Source organism: Saccostrea echinata, unplaced genomic scaffold (assembly GCF_033153115.1).
Source record: "Saccostrea echinata isolate AGI-Se365-2 ecotype Australia unplaced genomic scaffold, CSIRO_AGI_Sech_v1 ptg000104l, whole genome shotgun sequence".
NCBI classification, from domain to species: domain Eukaryota; kingdom Metazoa; phylum Mollusca; class Bivalvia; order Ostreida; family Ostreidae; genus Saccostrea; species Saccostrea echinata.
In genome coordinates, this window is record NW_026889853.1 from 107059 (window position 1) to 131354 (window position 24296).

The window sequence follows — 24296 nt, forward strand, 5'->3', positions numbered from 1 at the left end:
AACAAAGCAACTGTTATCATTTTCTTTATGCAATTGTAATTTGCGTTTTTTTGTCAATGAGAAAAAAAATCACTCCTCGTATTCCTGAAATAAAACCAAAATTATAAAATGTGTGTCTCATGGAACAGCCTATAAAATCGATGTTGGTAGATTGGGATTCTTTTCGGTGTGTAAATACTTAATTTTAAATGGTAACGTTTCAATTTTATTACCTTTCAATGCATGATTTTTTTTCCCAGGAGCGTATACATGTACTTACATGTATATTATACATAATATAGCGTTAAAACACGAATCTGCATGGGCAGAAGAAGGGCATGATGCAGGAGTGTCTCAATTTTTCCCCTTGATATTCCCAGTGGCTCGATAATCAATCAAATCCCAGTGGCTCGATGGCCAAGTCACTTCAGAGGATACGATTAAGGAAAATAAGAAAATTCTTGGGAATTAATTCAGGTTCAGATTAATTTAAGTTGGTGCTTTTAAACTTCTTTGCCGTAGTAGGCGGCTAAGAACTAAAGTCAAAGGAACGCTAAGTTTTTATCCATCTACTTTCGGAAAAATTGTTAAAGCTATCGATGGTGTATCTGAGCTAAAAAATACAAATACGAGATTGAGTGTAGCTTAACATGATATACGTTATTTACGTTGAAATTAAATTTTTCACCGATTCTGAACTTGAATAACTTCATGTCTCCATAGTTAGGTTGATTAAAAAAAAATTGAACTGTGTCTGTTAATTAAATGCGAAATCGGTAAATAAATCGGTTATTGTTTCTAATTTCTAAATCTTTGAAACGTGATTGATTATTGTGTAATTTACAGGAAAGTCCTGATTTTATATAAAGAAACAAAACACATCAATTTTTTTTTAATTTAGGTAGTCTGAACTTATAAAAAAAAAAAATACGCCATATATGACTTTAAATAATTCTTACGAATATTTCTCAGTGGTTAGAATTTTTTTTGAAGACATTATACAAAATGTATTTAAAATGAAAAAGCATATTTACAACAGATAAAATAATACAGACACGGAGCATTAGGAGGACCGCCCCCTTCCACTTTTTTCCCCAAACATTGAAAAGGCGCACCCTTGTCCCCTCTTCCACCTTTTGTTGTAGTATGGTACGTCAAATCACCCCATGAGAATGTATTATAATATAAAATATGTTTGTCGGAAAAGTTGTAATCCCTCCTTCCAAGAAATGAAAATGTTGAGTTTGGATAGCCCCTTTTTCCCCTTGTCAAAGATTGTACAAATATATTAAATCGTCGATTTTTTTTTTCTGTCCTCCACCCTCCATTTTTTCAAAGCGATACTACTGCCTGTACTAGCTGAGAAAATAATATAACATTCCACTGTTTATTATGTGACATTAATGCAGCCAAAGAGATGACATTTCAGGCTTTCTGGAAAGCCAAACTTGTCATCAAACCGCTTCGATATGTGTGAAAAAGGCATGCGTCTAAATGATGGAGAAGATAGTCGAGAATATTTTGAAAACTTATAGTCGGATGAAAATCGAACAAAAACGATACCCTTTTAAACTTTATCAATTCCTCAAGTAAATGTTGGCTGCATAAAATATAAATTGAAACCAGACACATGCATCACCTATTTTCAAAAATGTCTTTCACTTTAAGAAAATAAAACACGAACTGTGTAAAGTACGTTTTTACGTTTATATGCGATAAGGAAAATTCGATGTTCTAAAATAAGGGACCTGTCGTTTTTTCGATAGTAAATGATAAGCAACTTTATATATAAAATATGAAAAACATATATATTTTTTACAGATTCACTTTATGGAAGTAAATATATTGTGTATCTCGTAATTTATAAAGGGAAAGAACATTCTGATAAACAATATTTTTTTTATTTTTAGAAAACCTTTAATTCTGAATAACTTCTCCCACCTCAATCCCCATATACCAACACTTAAACTCCGGGCTGCAATAACATCAGATTTCGTATAATTTGATAACGGAACTAGAAATAAAATCTCTATGTAGCTTATAAAAAGGGACGTAAAAGTGAATTTTTATGTGAGTGTTCTGTTATTCTGCATTTCGATTATCTGTATTTTGTCTCGATTTAAATAGTAGTGGGGGGGGGGGGGGTTCTGATAATCAAGTTAAACATGTACTGTAATGAGTACCAATAAAAATATTATATTAAGAATTTGATTTAAAACTAAATACATCCCTTTCCAATTTCCCATGGCTCCCCACTCGGCTTTGACCATTGATCAATCTTTAATGCAAGTGTCTGCCGCTTCATGCAGCATTGCTTTGAAGACGCCACGCAAAGATTTTCATAGCTGACGTGGATAAACTCTATATGTAAACCATACACACAATATTATATCCTTATTTTTATAAAGTTTTGTTTTAGGGAAATATCCCTGTTAGTGTGTACTACAGGCTTCTGAATCCTTTCCCGAGAATTCGTTTGCATTTCCTGTCGAATTCACTACGCAGATTTATGCATGTAATTTTCTATTTTGTTCTTCAAATAATAAGTATGTATATGCAAAGTAGCCCGCTTGTCTCTAAAATTAAATTATTAGCATTGGCTATATAAAATATTTTGTTCATTTAAGAATGGATCTAAACAAATCGCACATCCCTTTTTATAAAAGCCTTCAGAGATTCACGGTTTTTATTTGAAGCAAAACTTTCAAAGTCTATAATGCAAGTTATGATAAGTCCATTCCAAGTTGTTTTTTTTTCTATGTTCAGCGTACGCGGACGAATGTGTTTTGAGGTTATGAAATTAAAAACAAACACAAATTCAAATTGACGAATACAAAGCTTTGAAACGCAAACACAAAGTTATCTCAAATAAAAATCATCAAATACGAATTTCTGAAAAGCATTTTGCTCTTTTGAGATTGACATCTCTCTTTTTTAAGTGGTGTATAATTTTTTTATATCAATAAACTAGTAGTTTTAACTTATTTTTATGGCGAGGAGAGGTCTCAAATGATAATAAGAAATTCTAGAACTGTTCTTAAAACGTTGTGTTTTCCCCCTTTTGGTTTGTGTTTTTTCTCGGGTAGGAAGATAGGTTTTCGAATTTAGGGTGGACGCTAAACAAAGAAAAAACTTGGAATGACCTCATCAATCAGGACACTTCTTGTGGTTTTAACATAGAAAGTGATTGTGTGTAAGTATATTGGGGATTATTCCTGGTTAGTGCATTTGATATGAACCATGCAGTAAAGCGGATACACTGGAATGAATAAATAACGATCTATAAAAGAAATCCTAACATCAAAGAAAATTTTTTAACGCAGTTTAAGACACCCCGTAATAGTGATTAATTTAAACGTTTATCAAAACAAAAAAAAGAAGAAAAAACGAAATTAATAGCGCTGCCATCTGTTGATCGTGAAAAGGTGGGAGTGGTGTTGATGGCTTTTTCATTGTCAAAAATCCAATTTTAACAACTATACATGGGACGTTCTAATTTTCTTTTCAATAGATTCTTGTACCGTTAAAATTTTAAATGTAACTTCAAAGACAATGCGGAAAATAGTTAAAGAAATCATTAGGGAAATGTTTACATAAAAAAATGATAAATTTGATGTGCGCACATGTTAAAAGAAGTACGTACCCTGTCTCGTTTGTATGGATGAATCAGACTTCTTTACTTGTCTGATGAAATCGTTTGTAATAAAATTATATTTTCCTTTAAAATTATACTTCTTCCAGCTATCAAAGATACATTACGATGAATTGAAATAAAAAGTTCAAAATTGTTTTCTGGAATGTAAGGCAGGTTAAAGTAAATAGTTTCCGGTTCAGAGAATTTACAGATTTCTTTAAATGTAACGTTAAATTCAGTAAGGCCATAATGACGTTATCACGTCAAAATTTGTAATTTTTAAAGAAAACTCCCCACTTCCCGAGACCTCTGGCGGAAAATCGGTTTGTGATAATTAAAAAAAAAAAAATAAAAGGATTTTGAAAGGACACACATTAGGTATGTTTGTAAAAAGCTGAAATCAAATTTGGACACAGGGTCGCCTTGTTTTACGTAACGTACCCAGTTCTTTCATTTGTATTGTGTGTCTCAGCAAAGTCCTTGTTTTGCTGTAAAAATTTAAAAAATGCAATCATGCTAGAGCAAGGCTCTCATGGGCCTTATTTGGCCCTGTACAAATTCTGAGGGTAAAATGAAAACTGTTTAACTTCAGTGGAACCGTGTTAAATGTAATTCAAAGTAACATTGACTAGAGAAATTAAATTGAACTTAAATTGAATAAATAAATTAAGCCAAATACTAAGGTCAACTTTAAAATAATGTTTGTCTGCCCTATCTCGACTCAGGGTAGACATCGGATGGCTGGGTAGTATAGGTGGGAAATTTTTTTCCTAGAAAATAATCAGTGCTGAATTTCCAAAATATATAAATTAAAATTAAAATGCTTGTTGACGGGTTAACAAAACTCCTGAATAAAAAGAAAAGCGTTATCGTTTTCTTGAGGTAAAAGAAGAAACCATTTTTAGCCAGTTGGTTGGGAAAGGACAAACAGCCAATTTTATAAAGATGGCCTAAGTCAGACTGTTTTTGCAACTAGGAAATCTGTCCTTTTACTCATCAATGGTCAGAACTGAATTTGTAGGTTGGACGTCCATTTTAAAGCGATTACTTTAACGCGTAAATCTGTCCATTATCTATATAATGTTTCTACATGTAGATATATGCATGGATATATAAAAATAATATTAAAGGATGGATTCATAGTCAAACTCAAAAATTGTATTTGTTGAAATATATTGTCGATGCAAATATATGAGGTAGAAAGTGTTGGAGGTCAAGTAAATTTCTTTTGATGTGTAACGGATATTGTCAAAGTTTAATAATCTAGTATGGTTGTCAAGAATAAGCATCAGGAGCAAAATGTCACAATTTAAAGTTATATTTAAGATGGGATTTATCTAACCAATAAAACCAACAATTCATGAGTAATTGTAATCTGAAGCACTTGCAAATCAATATGTCTAAAATTAAGTACAACCAGTTCATTCTAGACATGAACTGATGCTCTTTAGGTCTGTTTGATGCTCAGTAATAACTACATGCATAAGCATATAAAGTGCGCAGAGGAAATTGAATAACTATAGATATTGTAAAATAAAATGACAAAAAAAAAAGAGAAAAAAAAAACAACGTAAACATGTAATCACCTCATGCATTTATTTAATATCACATTAAGACCAAAATACCAACTGAAAGCTATTTGTACACTTTCGCCAAATACGGAATAAAGGCAAGACTGGGTTTGCTTTATGCAGCTCTTGTTAACATTTCCCAACAATTTATCCTCGGTAAACGTTTTTTTTATTTCCCTTTAGTAACTTCATTTTTTGAAAAAAAAAAATAAATAAAAAACAACAACAACGTTTGCATACTTCTAAATATCATCAAATGAAAAGACTCCAACTTCAGAATTTAAGCCTTATGGTTTTGCATCTTCAATATATTGTCCCTTTTAAAAAATTAATATAGTTAACTATAGATAACTATAGTTTTCTACAGTTAACAATAGTAGAATCTTTGATACTTTTATTTACTATGAAACTTAACTCTGGAACTTTTTTGAGATTTAAAATATCTTAAATTCGATAACAGTGATGTACAATTTGGAAATAATATGTTCTTACTTATACAAATAAAAGTTGCATATTTAAAATATATTTATAAATATATTTTATATAAAATATGTGTATGTATGAATTGAAGAACAAAAACTTTAACAATCTGAAATCAATTGAAATCAATAGTAAAAGACTTTGATTAACTCTTGTTAAAACTTTAATACTATAGTAAACTATAGTTAACTATAGTATTTTTTGTAAGGGATATCTCTGAATCTCTTTACTGATAAAGATATAGTAGGTTAAATGTTTTGGTTGATTATAAAAGGAGAACAGCAATTCTTTTTACCCATTTAGGCCCCAAGGTAGGATACCTAGACCGTAAATTATATTTATATCCATTCTCCAAATATTACATGTACATGTACAGTGTACCTCCGTTATTGAACATTTTGGAAGCAAACTGATGCAGGATGACAGTAAGTAATTGACTTTTTACAAGATTGTGCATCTATATCTCAAGGACTTAGTCCCTAGATCATGCTATTTTATTCATTTTATTCATCATAGTTTGAAAATGAATTTTATTTTTTAGACTGATTGATTATATATTGTTTAAGGTCCCATTCGGGGATTTTTCACTCATTTAGAGACATCACCATATTCCGGTGAAGGGCTTCAAATTTAAACTTGTACTCGACTCGGCACTCAGGGCCATTGAGCAGCGAGGGTTCTTGATCGTGCCAACGCCTACCGTGACACGGGGCCTTGGTTTTTAAGGTATCACCCTAAAGACCCGTTACTTTCACTTTCAATACCGGGCGCTTGGCGAAGGAAAAGTCACTTCCTATGTTTACGTCTTAGGTTTGACGCGGCGCGGTGAACGAGAATCGAACCTGGGCCTCCCGATCAAGAACCTACCACTAGGTTACCGTGACCGGTTTCTCTTTTAGAAAATTCTTCACTAATATACATCATTTGAAATCTAAATTGAATGTAAAATGCTTTGATGAACTGTTTGAGAATCATTTTTTTTAAGAATCATACAATCCCTGGAGGATAAACATAGAAAAAAATAAATCAAACTTTTTTTTTTTTACGTTTTTATTTATAGTCAGGAACATAAGTAAAAATTTTTTCACACAAATTTTTCTTGTATTTCATGAAAAGCTGATCAAGTCATAAATTAAAAGTTTCATTTGAATAACGTGTCTCTTTTCCCTTTTTTCTTGTCCACTTACAGTACTGAATATGTGCACGGTTAGTAGCAGTTAACTTGATGTATATTCCGATGATGATCATAAAAATTCCTCCGAAGAAAACTATACAGATAAGCATCACTTTGTGTTTCACATCCATACCAGTCCACATCGACGTATTTAACGTTATTCTTTCTGTTTATAAATGATACATATCACAATGAAAATGACATGTATAATAGTATAATTAAATGAAGAGAACTATTTATTCAAAATAAAAAAAAATAATAAAGTGTACATCATCAAAGGAAAGAATATTGTTAAAAAACCATGAACAGGAAGTATTGCAGATGCTTATTTGTTTCACTATGTGAGTTCTGTACATGTGATTGAAAGGAAACAAACGAACTGAGTCTTAAATCTCTTTTTAATTAGCTTTATCACTGCTCTGCCCCAACCTATATCTTGAGAACTGTTAGAGCTATGGTATAGATGTTTTGCACATTTGCTTGGAACTCTGGCATTTGTAAGATACCATGGTTACCTATTCAGTAACCATTGAACTTGACCTTTGGCTTACTTTTTAAAATAGCTCATTGTGCAGTTATAGAACATATCTTAGTCATTTAAGAGGTAAGTCTATGCTATTTAGCATATGTCTTGTTTGCCATAAAAACATTATGAAAAATACCAGCGTTACAGTCCATTTGACCTTTATCCTTGACCTTATTTGCAAAAATACTCTGTAAGATAGACTTAACTTGTTTTTTTTTTTTTGTTTTTTTTTTTTTTTTTTTTTTTTGTCTTTTTTTTATATTGAGTTACAGAGCTTTAATAAATAGCATACCACACAATTTGAAATTTTTATTATGTAGAAATACATCGAGATCGGTAAACCAAAAGGATCATTGTCAATTGTAGTAAAGAAAGACTGAAGGGTAGGTAGATAAAGCACGTATTTATTTAATTAAAAAAAATTACAATTTCGTTTTCATTATTTCCTTTAGATTTGAAGGTCTGGGGAATAATATTTTTATTTGATTGTAAGATTATATATGATAAATGATAGTCTATCGGTCTCTCTTCTTTTTTTGGAGGGGTGATTAAGGTTTGTATCAACATATGTTTGTTATATCTAATTTTATTTACTTTTTAAAAAAAATGACAAGAAAAAAAGCCTAAGCTACCCAAACTCGAAAATCCTACTCCTGAGGAAGACGGTGAGTTGAACATTTTTATTTTCGATACGTTTTTTAATACTGGAATTTGCAGTGTTCGACAGTATAGCAACAAAAATTGAGAAGGGACTAAGCAGCTTCCAAATGAAAAGATACATATTACAACTGGTAGCAAATAAATTACTGTCCACCCTTAGACTTATTTTCGTTTTGTAAAGAGGTTATAAAGCAGGCGACACATGCGTTCCATGGAACACTCTAGTTTTCGTAAATGACCAATGTTTTTAAAACAAGAAAGTTATAAAAATACCTCTTTCGCTGGTATTCCATGATATGTATGTAATATTCATTTCGGTTTCATTTTGCACATAGATCGATTCATTCATTGACTGTTGTGGTGTTTGCGCAAAGGTAGCATCTGTAATGAGGGAATAACATAGCAATTACATACCCTATCAAAAAACACTATAGTTACCTATTGTAAATCAAAGTGTCAAAGTTTTCACTATAGTAAATCAAAGTTTTCAGTGATCACTATAGTGTCATAGTTATCACTATAGTAAATCAAAGTTTTTATCATAGTAAATTAAAGTTTTCATAGTGATCACTATTGTAAATCAAAGTTTTCAAAGTTATCACATTAGTAAATCAAAGTGTCAAAGTTAACACTATAGTTAACTATAGTTTTCATAGTGTCAATGTTATCACTATAGTTTACTTTAGTTAATTTTAGTAAACTATAGTTAACTAAAGTATTTTTTGTTAGGGCAATGGTCACAAATTAAGAGTTAAATATCAGGAACATAATAACGCTCACATTTTATTAACAAAATAACAGTAACACAAATATCAGTTACATAACAGTAACATAAGAACAATAAAATAACAGTAACGTAATAACAGTTACATTATTGAAACGAAGCGACAATTCCCTGAACAGGAATGTTCACTTGTCTGAAGAGCAAGTAGAGGAGTGTCGCTGAATTTTTAGGTAATAATTAACATGTTTCCTTTTTGATGAAAATGAAAAGCAACATGTTTTCTTTTTGATGACGATGGAAATTTTTTAACAATAATTTCATTATAATATTATTTTCGTTATCAAAATTATTTGCATGTTTAATCAATTGGCAGAGATTATAAACATCTATGAGTGGCGAATATGTCAGACAAGCAGAGACATAAGTCATCATTATATTATTATTTATGATTGATTATCTATTTTACATGCTTAGTAGAGCATGTTGTGGCTCACTAAGGCTACCCTAGGAGCAAATACAAGCTTGCTATGGAATGCACTAGGAGCTTTTGTGAGGGATCTGTTTGGTATAACAGTAACCTCGTACCCCGTTCGGTATATCTGGTGGTTTTTATTTTGTCTTACTCGGTAAAGTGGCCATACCTGTTCGGTATAACAGGCAGTATCCTCGCTAAGGAATCTTAGGAGTCGAATAGTACATATTGTTACTCTTTGCTATGGATTACCCTACAAGACGAGGTACCATAACACCCGTTTCTAATTAGGTGTGTGGCACCTAATGATTGTTAAATGCTTCTCTTACATTTGTCATTCGAACAATTATTAAAGCTGTGGTCTTTATCATCCAAAACATGTACTGTTATTTCTTTTAAGAAAAATATCTATTAATTACATTTTAATATTATTTTTGTTATGTACTGTTATTTATTTTTAGGAAAAATATCTATCAATTAATATTATTTTCGTTATCAAAATTATTTGCATGTTAATCATTTCATCAAAGAAATGGAATTTAGCAGCTTTTTACAATAAACTCATAGTCAAATTAATTGCATCGTACGGAATACATTACATGTAGTCATGCATCCAGTCACAGGATCGCATATTCTTTCAAGGCAAATGCATTCGTCTTGGCAGCCTGCTCCATAATTCGGAAACCGGCAAGGGAGAGTGCAGTTTTGGCCAAAATACCCATCTGCGCACACTGTGAATAAATAAAATTGAGACTATCAATTTATCAATTTGACTTCTTTATATTTATAAGCATATTAGATTAAAATGAGGGAAATACAGACGAGGAATTTATTCGAGAGAGTTGTTCCTGCTTTTAAACAACAGCTGCACACTTTGAACTGTTGTCAAGATAAATTCGTTACTTCAGCGTTCATTTACAAAGCTAGATCAATACCAAAATAAATTTCTAAAATTGTATTTTATCAAGACCTCAAGTATATACAGGGTACGATCCACTGATATACTTTCATTGTTACTGAATATTTCAAAAAAAAATATCAAAAGGGGACAGTTATATTATTCACATATTAAATATATTCTCCAAAAATATGACAACGTAACAACAAATCAAAATGAGGCTCTAACATTTCTGCAAACATATCTCCTATTTAAAATGAAATGTCTTTTTAAACTTATTGCTGTTGCATTATTGTAATTGACTGTCCGAATTACAATAAAAACAGGACATGGGGCAACTGACATTTTTATGAATCTATAGACAAACAATAAATGTTTTATTCTAATGTATTATATATTTTCTAACGAAGATCAAGAGGTACTATTTTAATGTTCATATAAATTATGCAATGTGTTTTCATCTTAGTTAATTTGAAATACAAGAATTCAATTTACAGAGATAAATACAAAAATGTTAAAAAAGGAAATTTGTCTTACAATGCGATTCCAATGTAAGCATCCGGGGTAGATATGTAAAATAAAGAACCAGTAATGGTGTTTCTTTATGCCAATTCATCCTCAGTTGTCTTCTTCTTTTTTTTTTTTTTTTTTTTTTTTTTTTTTTTTTTTTTTTTGTTGTTGTGCAGGATATTCAATAAATAGCTGAAACTAAATGAAACCTTTACATTTCATCCCTTTAAAGGTGTTGTGATCCAAGTGTTTGAGGAATTAAAAAAAATCTATTTACTCATGTCTTGTTTGTCATATGTTGTATTTTTTCTAAGAGGAAATATATTCTATATTAGTTTTCTAATGTTTCCTTATTGATTCAGTTTGGATATTCAAATAAGACAATGCTAATAATAGTTTTTTCTTCAACAAATGTCTAAACGGTGACATTGCAAGTTTGAATTTAAAAAAAAGGTCTTGTTCTGTAAGATATATTTTATAAATATGTTTTCAATTTATTATTCAACTATTAGTGTCACATGATTGCTTTATGAAAGAAATTGAACTGTGAAATATCAAAGTTCTACAATTATAGTACAGTGTTCTATCCAGAACTTGCCTTGCCAATATCAGGTATTACTGATACTCTAGAGGTATAAGCAAGGTTTAAGCAATATTTTTGATTTCAGTAAAATACTGTTATTTAATGGATATTTTCATCCGCTCTTTTCTCTGGCAGAAGGGAAAGTGACAAATGAAAAATATTACAAATTAAAATGACAATAATCTATAATAAAATAATTACACGTATTTCTATTTCTCGTCTCAAAATCAAACTCTGCTAATTTTTGGATTGATCAATTTGATCATGACAAAGCGACCAGAACGAATCATGTGACCGAAAGACACGGGATGCTTATTACTCCATGGCATCTGATTCCTTTTCCGCTATTCTCAGAGGTCCGTGTTTGTACTGTTTAAGTTCACTTTAGAGCGTGATTACTGTTAATTTTCTGTCTTCACATTTTACGGATAAGAAAGCTAAAATATAAGAGACGAAGCATCTGTTTCTAATTTTTCAAGTCATAAAAAAGTTCCGCTTTTTCAAAAGCCCTTTTTAAGCGCAACATTTATATATTTTAAATTTGGTGTTTTCATTCAAGGGTATACAAACAGCATATGCAGTTTAAATGTTTACAGGAAGTAACATTGATGTACAACAATTTCCTTTTGACTATGGTAAAATGTACATGTAAATATAATTAGGGATAGCTAAATGAACCATCAATAATTTATTTTTTCAAAAGTATCGGGAACTAATTAAACGATTGAGGCTCTAGTGATATTTCATTTAATACTTGCATGCGTTACCTCTTCGATGTCTGAATACTAAATGCATCAGTAAAGTTGTAAAGCGGTTTTCAGCTGAATGCTATCTTTTGAGCTTGATAACTGTTCGTTATCTCCACATTTCATTAATACATTTTTCATTCAATTATATATAACTAATCAGATTGGACAGATCAAGAAAGAGTAACATTATTGATAGTATTAATTAATATTTTATCTTGAACTCAAAATTTCTCCAAATGAAATTGTGTAATGATTTAAAGTATTTAAAAAGAAAGGAAGCGTTTCTGCAGCATTTTGTTCAAAATATCACTTTTTGATGGCGTTACTATCATATTTTCCCGCATGCCGTTTGAAAGTTTAACTCTACAGAAATATATTTTGCTTTGTTGATCAGATGATTTCAACAAACTAGGTGAGGTTCATATTGTCGATAGACATACTTCCTCCAAGAGTGACATAATGTGTGTTACGATATAACCGATATTCTTAACATTGATCATCTCTTCATTCAACTACAAATTGTAACGAAAGAGGTAGAATAATAGCAAAACTATTAGAATACGTATTTAGCGACTCTTGTGTAAAGTCTCTTATATTTAAGGATGAATACGCATGAACGAAAATACTTTATATGATGTTTCATTTTCGTGTTTCAATTGTTGCAAATAATCTATGCTATACTATGCAGAAAATCTATAACACTGATACATGTACTATTGTGTCCATTTGTGATTAAGCTCTTCATTCACTCCATTGCAATGTCACGAATCCAAATTTATCAGTAATGGACTTTTTTTTTTTTTTTTTTTTTTTTTTTTTTTTTTTTTTTTTGAAGTATTAAATTCCTTTTATGTATGAGTGCATAGGAAAAACCAAATACAAAAATTGAATGAGTTCCTCTTTTTTAATCGGATAAAGGAGAAAGATACTTTAATATTTAGAATCTTCGAATTTAAAAGTGCATATACTAAGTACTTGTACTTTATTTAATCCAATACAATGATTATGTCTTTTTCAGTAATGGGACATCACTCTAATTCAGATATAGAATCCGAGAAATTACATCAAATATTTTCTAAGAAAAACAAACAAAAAGACAAATAAACAGGGGAGGAGAAATAAAAAAAACTACAAAAATACATTTGAAACATTAAATTTTATTTTTTCTATAATATACATAATTTTTAGCTACTTTATTTAGTCTTAGTTCAATATTTATTAAGTAATCAGGGAGCTTTGTGTTGTGGATGGATTGTAACATCTGGTAACAGTTCCATTTGCATTAATCCTATGTTCATAATTAATAATGTAAAATAGAATTATTAATAGAAAATTGCTTTTAGTGTTTTTGACGCAATAATCATTGTAAGAAGTCAAGCATGTATATACGTACAAGTATATTTATTTCTACAGGGAAATGACAACAAGATGTTTGCTTTAACTTTTATTTGGTGAACATTGGCCGTGGCATAGTATTTCGTGGGATGCCAATCCACACAACTTTTGGGAAAACCCACACAAATTCAACAAAATTCATCAACACACACAAAATATGTTCAAAAATGACCATCCCGGGTAAACCGCAGGTGGTTACTTATTTAAGGTTACTTATCTAAGTGTAAGTAGTTATATGCAGAATTTAAGCACAAAACAAAGTAGATCAACGTATAAGCAAATATTTTACATACAAAAAGGTTCAACACTTCAACCTCCTTCACAGTTCAATGGTGACTTAAATATATTTAAGACTGATGCAAAAAAATATCATACAAATATTATGAAAAAACTTGTTATAAAAATATTTAACCTACTTTGTGCCCAGCAAGTTGTTGAACATCAACAAGCTTCCCGACTTATATAACACGCAGGCCGATCCCGACCAAAATTAATACCTTTTTCCCGTAAAATAAAGTCATCGATGTTGTATGCATAAAATAGATGATAATACGTACAAATGATGTGTCAATTTTCAAAATTTTTAGGTTGGGGGGGGGATAATTTACATATTAAATATCTTTTCCGAATATACTGTGAAAATCAGTGTTGTTCACATTTGATTGCATAGTGATTCCAATGTGACTTAATAATTTCACTTTAAAAATCATATTGATTTGAACTGATATACATGTACAATCATACACAATCAGTTTTAATATTCAATATTTGAAACTCGCATAGCAAAATAAAATTATAAAGGTCATATGGAATTAAAAAACAAAAAATACAAAAAGAACAAATGATTGATTAAAGTTAGAATTCCTTTTTTTTCTCGAGAATAGAAGGTAAATGTAAAATGTATACTTATTAAGTTTATTTGGGTAAACGGATATATTTACGATTTGAAAGCACTTATTTTAAACATAGAAAAAAATATTGAACATTTATATACACAAGGCCATTAAATGAGCTTCGAACAGAAAGTCAAACTTTTTTTTATATGTGCATGTATCTACACATAAGAGGTGTCTGTTGAATCGATTCTGGCTACTCCTCGGAATTCGTCAGGTTTAATTAAGTACAGATCTAAATATTTAGGAATTTGCTTTCTTACAATCCCCGTCAGGATAATCAATAATAACGATGAACAGACTATTATGCCGATAAGCATCGATTTATGTCTTCTATCTAATAAAGTCCACATGGAAGGCTTATTTTTGGTGTCTAGAGAAGGAAACAAAATGGTTAAGGAATAGGAAATTGTAATTATAACATACTAAATCTACAAATTATGCGTTGATCTCAAGTATTGAATTCGCACTTATCTTAAACAAACACATGTTTTTAACACATGATGAATGAAAAACTACTTTTGATGGAGATAAGAGAAACTACATCTAGACGTCCACTCAATAAGGTTTTCTCAGACAACATATTTATAAACTGAATATTTTAAAGATAGACAGAAAAAATAATTGCCTTTTTCTATATTCTGTATTTAATTTGATATAAAAACTATAAATTGTAACACCGGATCACCAAATTTGTGTTTAGTGTTTGATAACATTTGTTTCATTGACAACTTGATGTTATATGTATCGCGTCGTAAATTCTCATTTCAAACTTTTCTTCTATAGAGAATATTAAAGCTAACAACTTAAATATAACATATGTATCAAAAGCAAGATTTCTCAATTGATATTCTAACAAAATTTATAACCCACCTTTTTGAAATATATCCACCAAATCAGAGAAAATATAAACTATTTTGCTTTCATTGATTGGCATATCTGTATTATTGAACAGAGACAGGGTGCTCTGCATGATAGTCGTTTCCATGGTCGTTTCTGGGAAAATATAATGGTGAAATATAGAATATTTGCGACATTTATTAAAAATGTGAATATACTTTGAAATATAATACAAATACAGAATAAAAATTCAAATTATATTCACAATTATTAAATTATTAAAAGAGGCTGTACAATGCTTGGAAGATCTGGACACAGAAAAATGTATTTTTTTTAATAACCAACAAATCGATAAATCACTGAACGATATACATGTAAGTAACTGGTAATTAAATTTTCGAGATGTTTAATTATATTTTGTGGTCATCTGATATGCAGCTGATAATAATTATTTTTCTTTAAATTACAAAAATTTGTTACCCTGACATCCGGATATATGGTTACACATTTCCTCCATGCAGCGACAAGGTTCCTGGCAACCTGCCCCATAATTAGGATATCTACATTTCCTTTCACAGTTAATACCAAAATAGCCATCCGAACAATCTAATAAAATGAGGAACAGCCTAAACTGATAAGTGACAAATTACACTTTGTACCACGTTGGGAGATTAAGTATTACTAGTGTATTATCGATATTGTTGGTAAGGCTATCCCATATAGAGCAAACACGACATTTCATGGGACTGAAAATAATATAGTGACTGTCTTTATAATAAGGGAACTGTTGGTGTAGTTTTCCATATATCAAGGTGAAATTTTTAAGTTATCGATATTGAATATATCTCAATCGGTACATACATGTATAATATTTAAAATATCATTGCGTGTGCTAATGAGATAAGTAGCAATACATGAAAGAAATAAAAGGAAGGTAAAAAGCGACTACGAAATCGTAAAAAAAATATGTAAGGCATTTTATCAGATAATCGGTAATAAATATATAAACAAGACAAAAAATATTCATGTACCTTTGACATTTTGAACCAAGGACAGCTGCAACGTCCATAAAAGCAACCATAACATGGAGAAAATGTAAATTCAAAAGTCCCGTCCTATTGTTGTATTCCTTATGATTAGATATTATGTTATAATTGATAAATTTCAATTTGATCTTGTAAATATAATTGTTTCGATTGAAATACATAGGACCGGAACAGGGAAATTTACAAATCGGAAATTATTACAGTGTATTCTATCATGATATGTTTTCAGTCAAATTGAGCTATAAATTTTTATATTTGAATTTATAAGAAAGGTCATTATAGATAATGTTCGAGATGAATGTTGAAATGAATCAAAACTCAAACTGAAGAGAAAAATATGTACATATGCATATGTACGTACATTTTCAAAAGTTTGAAAAAAAAGTCGATACGAAACATTTCCTGGTTACTTACTGCAAAAACATACACATGTAAGTAGATTCCTGAAGCACTTTTTTAGCTCTGCAAATTAAGCAAATTATCTTCATATGAAAGCATTTTCTGACTACGCTTGTATTGTTTGGAGTTTTAAATTTACTCATTTACGGTCTATAAATTTTCAAAAGGGACATGGCTATTTTAGCGGACCTGGAAGCAAGGCTTATTAACCCTTTGGAATTCTGTTGTTCTTTCATAAGAAGAGAGAACTGTTATTCATGAATATAAGATATCCCCATTCATGGCGATGTATTAATTACAAATCTAGGACTAGCAACGTTAGACTTACTCCTGCAGCCTTTGTGTACAAAGTTTTTTACTGACTATGCTTGTAAATTAACAGAAAAAGCGAAGTTGGTATTCCCAATGGAAGAGCTTCCAACCACTGAATTGCGGTCTATATATAAATTTTATCGCACACACCTCGTTGTGTGGCATAAGAAAAAAATTGAACATCTGTTATAAATTCAAATCTATATAATTCTAAAAATTAGCTTATTTATACATTTTGCATTCGTAAAATAGTGTATATTGTTTCTTCATACATCTACCAAATCATTATCTATATTAAAATATAGTCATATTTTTTGTCCGTGTGCTTATTATAACGAAATTATATCATTTTTCAATAAACTTTAGAGACAATCTTCGTAATTACCTTATGCTTTATTGACCTGATATCTAGCGAATACGGAGAACTGGTAAGCTCTGTAAACATTCTTTTCTTCAAAATTTTTTTTGTACTTCTTTCATGTACATCTCTATGCTTATTTGCAGCAGTGTTGTCGGACAAAAACAAATTAACTTCGGAATCGGTATTTGGAAATCCTTCACAGAAAATCTGTTGAACTTTCCTCAATGCTATTATAAAAATTACCATTAATAATCCTTCATTTGGGTGTAGGTTCGTAAATTATCGGACCTCTTACCTGTATAAGATATATATTTGAAGCTCTGGCTTTTCTTTTCAACATTTTATTATTGTTCTTCCTTTTGAGTTGTAAAAAAAAGTGCACAAATGTCTTGACACCTGTCACTCTAGGTTATCATACCTTATTTTGCAATAATGCTTTTAATACACCTTTGGCAAATTTAACGCATGTTTTCATCTGTTAGGAAATCGTAAATCTGGTATTACAGATATCATTTTGCACACCCTCTACTTTGCTGATGTCTCTGCAGATTTTGATTATTCAGTTCCACTGCGATCTTGTAACACTCTTCTTCTTCTTCTTTTCTTTTTTTTCTTTTTTTTTTTTTTTTTTTTTTTGCATTTTTTAAATCCATTTAAACACTGTTTAGCATGAAAGTTATCTTTCCAGATTCCAAAACAACATCTTTCATATTGATTCTTCAGAAATTTTTGTAAGAAAGCACCGTTTATATATATATACGCCCTCATTTTCATCTTAAGAAAGACTATTTTTAAAGAGTTTTCAGCTCAGAATAGTAACCATGATCACTTTAAAGTTTATTTCTTTGTAAAGACTGTAGGAAAAAAAAAAACACTCGGTTTTCGGTGATTATGAGTTCGTAAATAGTTACTGTAATTAAAAAAAATTAAAAAAAAACTTTTGTGCTTCTGCGTTTATTCTGATAAATCTATGTTGCATAACTTATTGTGAGACCCTCGTACCTCTTATTTATAAATTGTCATCGCACTTGTGAAGTTTCCCTGTCGTTTGTTTATATTTTAGAGGATTTTTAACAAAAAGAAAAAGAGATAAGTAAAGGTTAATTAAAAAGACAACTTCCATCATGCTCCCAACGGAAGAACATCCAGTGAAACAAATTCATAATTATATGCATGGATTCAAGTTTTTAATTTATAGTTGAATACTTAATTGTTAATAAACTTAATATTTACAAACATAATGATGGTTTATTCCTTCACAAATCTGCCGTTTCATTTGACTCCTCTATCTCTTTACACCGTGTTTTCTTACAACGATAGTAGTGCACACTTGCTCGCTTTTTAGCAGACTTCTTTATGTAAATAAAATTTATAATGAGGAAAAATGCTGACACTGATAAACATTGATTTTTGCTTCATATCAATGTCTGTCCACATTGAAGAAATTTCTGCAAATATATAATTCAACGTAAGGACATTAAAATCTGATGTTTGTTGCATAGGAATCAGTGAATATTGTAAGAAGGTAAAATCAAATAATACTTGATAGGAATATACAAACGACTTGTTTAGAAAACAAATATCCATCCTATAATCCCATCACATAACTTGGCTTTATGGTAGAGTGCATTTTTCAAAATAATATTTAAAAAGATGCAACAATGATGTTTAATCATGAGAAGAGAAGGACTTTGTTGGCATTGTATTTTGATTTATAACAAAAATGCTGTATCTTGTATTATTTATATCTTATAAATAACATATTTTCTTTAAAACAAAGCAAGACAAGATGAAGTACATCTAAATTAGTATTCTTGAAAATGGGATTTAATATTAATCTTTTCTTTCCGTACAAAACTGGTAGTATTTGATGAAATATACCGAATTTTCAATCTTGGTTTCTTCCCGCAGTACAGTTGAATCATCAGATGTTGCATTAACTTCATCTGTAAAAATGAGGAAAAAGAGAAAACAGAACGTAGCGTACTCATGACGTGCATACCATGTTAACTTTTTCCATATGAACTATTAGATCTAAATTTATTATCCAGAGAAGAATGAAGTTGGCATTTAACATTTATTGAAAATACATTGATATAAACCTTGCTATATTGTAGACGAGCTTCGTACTACTATAGTAAACTCATTTTTTTCTAGCGAAAGAAAACCATCAACCTTTATAAAGAAACTTTTAAAATAAAGCCTACGCTACCTGGATTCCTACATCTTGTTGTGTGATTACAAGTTCTTCGTCACATTTGCACTCCATTCGACATTCTTCTCCAAAGGGAGTAACCAAAGGGATAGCTCCTAAAAATAAAAATGATCACTCAGCAATGCATTCTTATCTTATATTTCTGTTGAGCAATTATAATGGTATTAAATAAGCAATGCATGAAGGCATTCTTCATGTTTAGTGAACAATTTTACAAAGTTGGCACTGAATTCCTTACTGGATAAATTCCATGTGCATAGTAATGTCAAAACTATGAAGCTTTGAAATGTATACTTACAATTACCCCTTTTCGAGTTTTTATCCCACTTATATTCATCACAGCATGAGTCTTGAGAAGTTATGCTCTAGTAATAAATAGAAATAGGTTAAAAAAAAGATGTTTGGAAATTATATCGTTATGTTATTAATAGATAAGATGTAATGCATTTTTTATAATGATACATATCGTTCAAGTCAAATTTTGAATCCTCTGCAGGTATCCAGGAAATATAGATAGAACAGGTTACACACATAAGAGTAAGGGAAGCACCAATTGAACAATATAATTATGTTAATCCTCATTCTTGTACAAATTTTAGTCTAACTCTCTACAGATTAAACATTTATCAATACATAGAACTATTGGATTTGGTCAGATGCGCATTATTTATACTTTAGGAAAGAAATTCAACTGGAAATTACATTGGTATTTTATGAAAAAGGAAAGTAAAGCATTTGCACCTTGCAGTGCCTGTTACATATAAATTTGTTTTTGAGGACATGGATTAAGTACAGAAAATACTTCCTTGTGTGGGTATTTATGTTTCCCTATCAATGGAAATGAAAGTCAAACCCTTGTATTTCGTATAGCCTTTTTCTTTTTTTCCCTCTTTTGTCTAAATATTTTACCTCCATTTCATTTCAAAATATTTGTTAAAGTTAACAAGATTTACAATCATTTTTCCCATGTTAAGTCGATTTTAGGACACTCATTTATGAATGTATAAAATATGCAGTATTTTTGTCATAAAAAAATCTCAAAATATGTAGACAGTAGTTAAAGAAGAAACGAGATTTGCGTAACAGATCCATCAAAACGCATTAATTTCAAATAATGCATGAATATTTTGAAATTGTACTACTTCATCGAACAACAACGGCGAATCGGAAAAAAAGTGGCACTGAGTTACACTGGTACACTGAGGTGGTTTCTGGGGCAAGAATAATCAATGATTAGCTCTTCATTTTCAGGTTTGTACTGAAATTACTGAATATCTTATTTGATACTGAATAGCACAAGGGTTTATATTATTGGTATTGAGACGTTCCGAGTAAGGATACTGATCTGATACTGTGTGGCTCTCGGTGTGTTCCAAGACTACTGAGATGATCCTGGGAGTTACTTGGGGATACTGAAGTGTTCTTCCAAAGTTTGTTATTAAATTAATTTTATCTAGGGATTTTTTTTTACATCGTAAGTACCTCCTTCAGTAGGCCAAAAAACCATTTAAAATAACAGATTTTGTACAGTCGTATCAGGCAATTGCTGAGGAAATATAAATAGTAGAATTTTCTTTCAAGACAAAAATATACCTGTAATCTAATTGACAAAGCACAGGAAAAGGCTAGGGAAACTCCAGTTACATTAAGTTCAGAATACCTTAAAAATTTTAAGAAATTTCTTTTTATCTAAAAAAAAAAAAAAAAAAAAAAAAAAAAAAAAAAAAAAAAAAAAATTCTCATTGAGATTTATGTGGATTTCTCTTATTAATCACGGATCAGTATGAGGCTCAATGTATCTTTTAAAAATCAATTGTGTAACTTTTATTTTAGCTATTTTCAGTTATTATTTCAACTTGCAGTTTATGCATAAACATTATCTGGATATTAATTCGGCAATTATAGCCTTGTCCCTGAGATTTCTAAATCTTTATTTGCTTTGCTTAGTACTACATATACATACTGTGGAATCATCATTGTTCGTGGAGGACCAGTGTTTGTGGATTATATGTACGTGGGTCACCCTTCCCCGCGAATTTACATCACCACGAACGTTTACTTTGTAAAAATTTTGTTTGCCCACGCACTTTGACCCCCACGAATTAATATGATTCCAGAGAAACCAAATAGACACCTTGGATTCCTTTGGTTGAGTATATCAACAAAATTGTAAAACAGAAAAAAATGTACGTTCTGTTTCTGAGTGAATGATTTTTAACTGGTAAATGTTACAAAGAATCATATCTCATTACGTTACGAAAAATGAATGCATTTCAAATGAAAGTTAAGTACCATATACCATATATAAAGCAATTCAATAGAGCATGCCCCTTTTTACTCTCTTCTTCTTGTCCTTAAATTTGTCCAACTGATATGATCATTCACGATGGGGTATTATGAATAAAATATTTTCGGTTAATTTTGCAAAATTCTACTTCATTATTTTTTCAAATGTTTCCTCAATCACTACTATTCACAATAGAAATATGGTACATTAAATGAATTATTTTTAATCATTTTCATTTACTTTTTAAATTTGAAAAAAAAATGCTTGTTAAAAGTTTGCCTAATATATTATCGCATATGTTAGCTTGTCTCTTATATGCACGAAAAGAGCATGCCCCTTTTTACTCTCTTCTTGTCCTTTTATTTGTCCCACAGATATGATAATTCACGATTGAGTATTACGAATGAGATATTTTTGGTTACTTTTGCTAATATATTATCGCATATGTTATCTTGTCTCTTATAAGCACGAATAAAAATAAAAAAAAAAATATCTCAAAACTATTAAAAAAAAAATGTTAGAATTAACGAGACAAAATTGTAAAACGAATAAGATTTTGTTGAAATGATGCTGAAATATAATCTTAAATTAACAAGTTAGTTTAAGGATTTGATAAATGATGTGTAAAGATGGCTTATTGGTAGCTCTGACATTAAGCTCCTAGAAGCTGCAGCTTAATTGTGGCTTAAGGTAGCTAAGGACACCTGACCCAAAAAAAACCTTCCAATAGATTTTGCTGAAATTTTCACATGGCATAAAGGAATATGTAATGGACATTTAGTGGAAATATGAACATGGCATTGAGGGTAAATTATCGAGCTACGGGGTGATGAGTTACCTCCCCTTTCCCCTCAATCTAAAATTCAGTATCCAACATAAAAAGACCCATAAAAAATTTATTATACAATATGCAAGCATAATTTAAAATTATTTCCAAACAAAAGTGATATTATAAACTTATTTCAACAATAGATTGCTTGAACAGAAATATAATAAGAGAACGGTGCACATTATAATGTTTAGATTGAACAAATCCGACTATTTTCATCCATACAAATTATACCATTTTTCAGACATAAAAAAATATCTGTCCAATAGATTTTTAATTTTTTATTATTACAAGAAAGATAAGTCCAATACAGTTCCTCACTCAAAAAATCTTGACCACATTGAGGGCAAATAAAGACAGCACATGGTCCACTGACACCCCCCCCTTCCTTGTTTTCCAGTCTTGAAAAAGAAGAATAATGATTGACTTGCTATTTATCACAAATCAAAGTGATTTTATGAAAAATATAATTGATGGAAGTAATTATTAGTTCAAAGCAATGTGTAATAATGATAAGTGAAAATATGAACTTGGCAATGATGATTACCAGGTAATTATCAAGCCATGGGGTGAAGAGTTACCTCCCCTTTCCTCTCAATCTAAAATTTATTTTCCAACATAAAATGTACTCAATAAAAATTTATCATTATTCATTACATTTTCTTGGTTGTTAATTAAGAGAAAACATTAGTATGCAATGGAAAATTTCACTTTATTTGATTTTTTTCCACATTGAGGGCAAGTAAAGACGGCACATTGTCCCCCAACCCACCCACCCACCAATTCCTTGTTTTTCACTCCTGAAGATACAAATAATGATTAAACTCTAAATACCCACATTTTCAACATTTATCTTATTTTATTGCCACATAAAAAAATAATTATTATGTAAAAATATATTAAATATATGTGCTCGTTTCTTAGTCAAAACAAAAGCAAGCTATTTGACATATCATTGCACAATACACATACTTAATTCTGTTGCATGAATATCATTGAGAAATCTTTTAAATTGAACAAAAGTAATTCAAATGTAATTTTACTATTATATGCATTACTGAGCTGGTTTGATAACAATATAAAGTCAAGGTAACTCACACAGGAAATGAAACATGAAATTTAAAAAAAAAAAATTATACATTTCTACATGTGGAGCGGCCCATTGCCGCATCCGACTGAAAACTCACATAACAAATTAAACATGACATTTGATAAAAGAAAATAAGGTCTACATGTGGAGCAGCCCATTGCCTCATCCGACTAAACACTCACAAAAAAATTAAACATGAAATTAAAAAAAAAAAATAACAAAGTTCTACATGTGGAGAGGCCCAATGACGCATCTGACTGAACACTAGCACATCAAATTAAACATGAAATTTGAAAAAATAAGGTCGACATGTGGAGCGGCCCATTGCCGCACCCGACTTAACACTCACACAGCACAAAAAAAAAAACAAAACAAAACAAAACAAAAAAAACGGAAAAGACAAAATTTGTTTAAACAGTTATAATCTATTGAAGTAACAATCACAAATATCTTTATACACCTGATTTGATCTGGGTAGCTATGTATTTACATGTTAATAATCAGAAAAATTTATGGATTATACATGCAAATTTTCTCTCACAGTTTTAAATATTACATTTTCCATGAGGAAACAAAGAATTGCAAATTGCATGAGGTTCCAATTAGACTAGTTTCACAATATTATACCACTGAACTTTATGTCAAACCACTGAACACTTTTTCACTGTG

At 30.3% G+C, this 24296-nt stretch overlaps 1 protein-coding gene across 1 annotated transcript; it reads right to left on the minus strand.

Annotated features, from left to right (window-relative positions):
- Positions 1 to 9787: 9787 nt before the first annotated feature.
- Positions 9788 to 20336, minus strand: LOC133177208 (multiple epidermal growth factor-like domains protein 10). Its single transcript, XM_061312287.1, has 5 exons — positions 20331 to 20336; positions 19726 to 19786; positions 19419 to 19516; positions 15569 to 15719; positions 9788 to 9951 (listed from the first exon to the last, which is right to left on the minus strand). Exons 1-5 carry the CDS (start codon positions 20334 to 20336, stop codon positions 9788 to 9790), a joined length of 480 nt encoding a protein of 159 aa, XP_061168271.1.
- Positions 20337 to 24296: the final 3960 nt, after the last annotated feature.